The following is a 4,498-nucleotide window of genomic DNA, read 5'->3' as shown; positions in this document are numbered from 1 at the left end:
GAAAACAACATATATAAGGTCTGCTGCTGTTAAGCTTTGCTTGGGGGCTGCATGGTGGCAGTCCATCTGCAATTATTGAGAAATCACTTTTACCACTATGAATATTACAAATACTTTAGTGGTGAGGCTATGTGATAGATGTATAAAACAGCTGGAACGTCTGACAGTACATACATGTATGTGCATGCCTTTATTACTTATTCCAAAATAATGTTTACTCAGTAACAAATATAAAATAAAATTACTTGGGTAAAATCCATATTCATGTCTCTTGTGTTTTATACACTTAAATATCCTTTGTATAGACTAAATGAGTGACCCCTGTCTGCTATGCTATATAAAACTTTACCCTAACATATTGTGGATGACAAACATTCTATATATACACAAAATCACTGAATTATAATGGAGTTCATTCCTGTGAAAAATGTTTCACCATGTTTCGAGAGAACTTCTTCAGAAATGTAGTTATTCATCAACTGGCAGCTGTAGGATAATGGAGAGACACATAGCAGTAGGGTGAGCGGTTCAATAGGAAACTGCTTGAAGCCAAAATTGAAATCTCAGTTTAAATCAGCTAAATACATTCCAGGTACTTCCAAACAAAAGGTGTGCACATTCTTGCAGTTCATTTTATTTCTACAGAAGCCACAGCCTGAATAGAAAAGGCTTTTTCCTTGACAGCATGCTGTGGATAAGGACCCTTGCTCACTGTAGGGAATCAGTGGTCTTTCTGCAGAGCTCAGACATGCCCTATACTGAGTCAGACCTATAGCTCTGCAATCAGCAACATTTATGTTCTCTCTACTTATTGAAGAACACGGGCTATGACTCAGCAGGGGGAGCCAAACCTCTGCAGAGAGATAACTCCTTCCATGCAGGCAGTGGTCTCTCTGTGGAGATCAGACATACCCCTACTGAGTCAGACCTATAGCTCTGCAATCAGGAGAGCTTATGCTCTCTACTTTTTGAAGAGCTCTAGCCCTGATTCAGCAGGCTGGCATCAAACCTCTACAGAGAGTCCACTGCTTCCACACAGAGAGCAAATATTCCACTCTGCAGCATGCCCACAAGGGACAGGATTTTTGTCTCAGACTGTGGCTGCTTTAGAAAGAAACCAAACTCTGAGGCATTGAACACCTTTTGTTTGATGCTCCTGGAAGAAATTTAGTTGAATTAAGCTAAGGGTTCAAAAGGGATCTAAGGAATATTCTACAGCCTGACAACATGAGAGTTTTAGCTTTTTCTGGGTTGGGAGTATTTATATTTATCTCCGGAAGCAAGTATATGTGAAATATTACCCAAGTGTTCTGGTGCATTCTTTTGTTGCATTCAAAGTACAGATGGTTGGCTAATTACAATTATAGAATGTGGCTAACAACTTACATAATTCTGCATCAAGTCAGGATGGTTTCTTTCAATGCCGTCATCCAAAATGGTGACTACAACATTCTTCCCAGTGTATCCTCTCTTCCAAGCGCCCACAATGTTCATGTCAGACTGACAGTGATGGGCATTGTCACTACAGTGCTGCAGGGGAAACAAAAATAAATCTTTTAGAAACTCAACCTGGACATGTTAAGGCAAAATGAGACATATATAGTATATAATTTATATCTCATATAGGTTATAAAAGTTTCTTACTTCACTATAGGTAAAATAATTACAGACAGTAAATCAGTCCTTCAAAGATCATTTTAGACACCCATTTTGGCAGCTTCAGACAAAACACAGCCTACAACACAATTTACTGGGAGTTCTTCACTAAGTATTGTAGAAGGGTGTGGCAATGCCACAATGTAATTTGACAACATTGTCCCCAGGGACACTCAGTTAGAGGGGCTAAGAGGTTCCAGGATGTTAAAACTTTTCCAGGTAAGAAATTGACTTTTAAGTTCCTTCCAGGTATTCTGGACTATAGTGGGATGGAATCTCTATTCCTGGGGCCAGGTGTTGCCAATAACCAGTATAGGTGGATCAGGTGGCTGAGAGCAGCCTTATAAGGCAGCCTTATAAGGAGTCTGGACCAGAGCTCAGGAGAGTTGTGTTGGACACAGGCAGAATCAGGTGCGTGCTGGACGCACGTGGAACAGCCGAAGGGAGGCTGGGAGAGGTCAGGAAGGTTGGTGTTCGGCCGACCCGAATGTTCGGCCGACCCGAAGTTCAGGAGGAGTTCGACTCAGCCGATCCAACATCTGGATTGGCTAAGCCGAACCCCTGGCAGGCTACTTGCTGCTGTTCGGTCTATTGTTATAGTGTAAGGGACTTACTCGGTTCTGTCCCGGGGCTGCGACCCTGGCCTGCGCAGGCGCACGACGGACCTCAGCGGCTCCCAACGGCGCACGCGCACGGCATTAGTTAGCTCCTCCCCCGGCGCACGCGCAGTAGGCTCCTTAAGCCGCGGCCAAACAAACCGCCGGCGTCCTACTGGTTGTAACAGTGAACGCGGACGGTTCACTATCTGTACCGACAGACCACAAGGAAGCAGCTCCTTCTACCTGCTGCCACTAACCATATCCAGAGGCCAGCCCCTGGGACTACTCACAAGAGAGGCTCACCAACCAGCACCCACAGCATCCAACATCCTGGAAGAGACCTCACCATTGAGACCAGCTAAGGGAGATCCCCACTGTCATACCTCCAACCGCAAGTATCATACTGACCCTGCTGGGCACTATGCAAATGGTTGTATGGACTGAAGCATACTGTGTATAAATATAGCGTAATTGAAACATACTGCAAAAGACAATACTTGCAAATAAGTTAAATCATTGCTGACTTGTTACACACTGTGAATCCTCACCCCACAAGTAGAAATTTGTACCATATCACTCTCATGCTGTACAGACTATTACCCCTAGGGGTACAAGTCTGTCTACAAGTGTTTACCAGGGTATTGTAATAGCTGCATACCAACTTCCTCTCCCACGGTTCAAATTATGTTACTGGTCTCATATACATCTCTAATCAATTGAGAGAGTATCTCCGAGACCGACCACTGATCAAACCGTACGCATCCCCGCAGTTGAGATCCAAGCCTTGCGGTGCAGAGAAGCTTACATATAGATGCCGAACAGCAGTGAGTACACAGCACAGAATAAGAATTGAAGAATAATTAAAAACATGTGATTGAAACTGCATCATGTACAAAAGTTCTAGATAGCTGTAGGCTCATGTTATATGTACTAAAATGGAAATGAAATAAACTAAACAATATGGTGAGATATGTTTTATTGTTCTTGCACTGCTCTATACAGTGTCTATATCTATATTATTAGACCATAAACATATTTAAAGCCAGCCTAAAAACAAGAACTTGTGCTTCACTATAATGTAGCTGCTCTGTTGGTAAAAAACATTCAACATATGTTTTCTGCAGATAAATATAGTCTGCTTTTATACAGCCGACATCTTTTTAGAAGCATCCTGCAATTACATTTTGTTCATTAAAGTATATATGAAGCCAAAACATTTGTAACTTTTTTTTTTAGTTTTGGATAGAGTGGTGAAGCGTTACAATTCCTGTCCACTTTTATATGGTGCCTGTGGGACATTTTGGGTTGTCATCAAAGCAGGAATAGAAGGGGGATCTTTTAATTGGAACATTTGTTCTAATGCAAATTGTCTAAGAGCAGATTTAACTCACTTTGGAGAGGTTTCTTCCCATTGCCCATTGTGGATTTTTTGAATGTAACACAGGTGATAAACAAAAAACCTGACACGGGTTTAAATACTCCCTACTCAAATGGGTTTTTGATTTAGATGCACTTAATTGTTTTCAGTTACTTCAGTGCTACAAAGATTTATTAGACATACTTTGTAAAAAGGTAACTATAGACATTGGATTAAATTTACCCTATCTGCCTGATTACAGTTGCATAAGGCCCCTTTCACACGAGCATCATCAGTTCAGTCAAGGTTCACGGATGCAAAAACTGAAAACTGAATCAGTTTACATCAATTTGCACATTCATTGTCAGTTCAGTTTACATTCATTTTGGACTTTTTGTTAATATGGTAAATTGCCATGATTCTTTGCTTTCCCTCAGCATGCTCTGAGCTTGCCATAATGTATTACGACATCAGTCCAAAAAAACACACATAACCTGAACTGACATAAACTGATCATCAGTTTACATCAGGTTACATCAGTCCCGGTCAGTCGAAATGGAGAGCTGATCCGTCTCAAATTGCGGACCTCAACTGACACGGATGTTTCCTGATGTGAACTGATGGTCATCAGTTTTCATCTGCACTGCCAAAGAGATGCAATGTCGTCTGTTTTTCATTTGCAAATGGAGGGTTGACAACCTGAATGCTTGTGTGAAAGGGGCCTAAGAAAATGATCATACACTTCTGCTCAACCTTGATAGACTTCAGGGAGATAATCAGTTGACCAGGGTGGACCTTTCTGACCAATTGCTCCCCTTTGCCCAAGTTAAGCTGGTACTGGGGAGACTGCTTAGAGTCCCCCCCCCCCAACCCCAGGGGTAAAAAC

At 42.0% G+C, this 4,498-nt stretch overlaps 1 protein-coding gene across 1 annotated transcript in view; it reads right to left on the bottom strand.

Moving 5' to 3' along the window:
* The window catches only part of PCSK5 (proprotein convertase subtilisin/kexin type 5), a 251,276-nt gene that overhangs the window by 152,210 nt on the left and 94,568 nt on the right, over positions 1-4,498 (bottom strand). Inside the window, exon 4 of the mRNA XM_018558244.1 lies at positions 1,387-1,530. Within this exon, the coding sequence (XP_018413746.1) occupies positions 1,387-1,530 (144 nt within the window). The remainder of the gene's footprint in view (positions 1-1,386; positions 1,531-4,498) is intronic.

The sequence above is a fragment of the Nanorana parkeri genome, unplaced genomic scaffold, assembly GCF_000935625.1.
Source record: "Nanorana parkeri isolate BGI_ZX_2015 unplaced genomic scaffold, ASM93562v1 scaffold328, whole genome shotgun sequence".
NCBI lineage: Eukaryota > Metazoa > Chordata > Amphibia > Anura > Dicroglossidae > Nanorana > Nanorana parkeri.
This window is presented reverse-complemented; position numbering and strand designations above follow the sequence as displayed.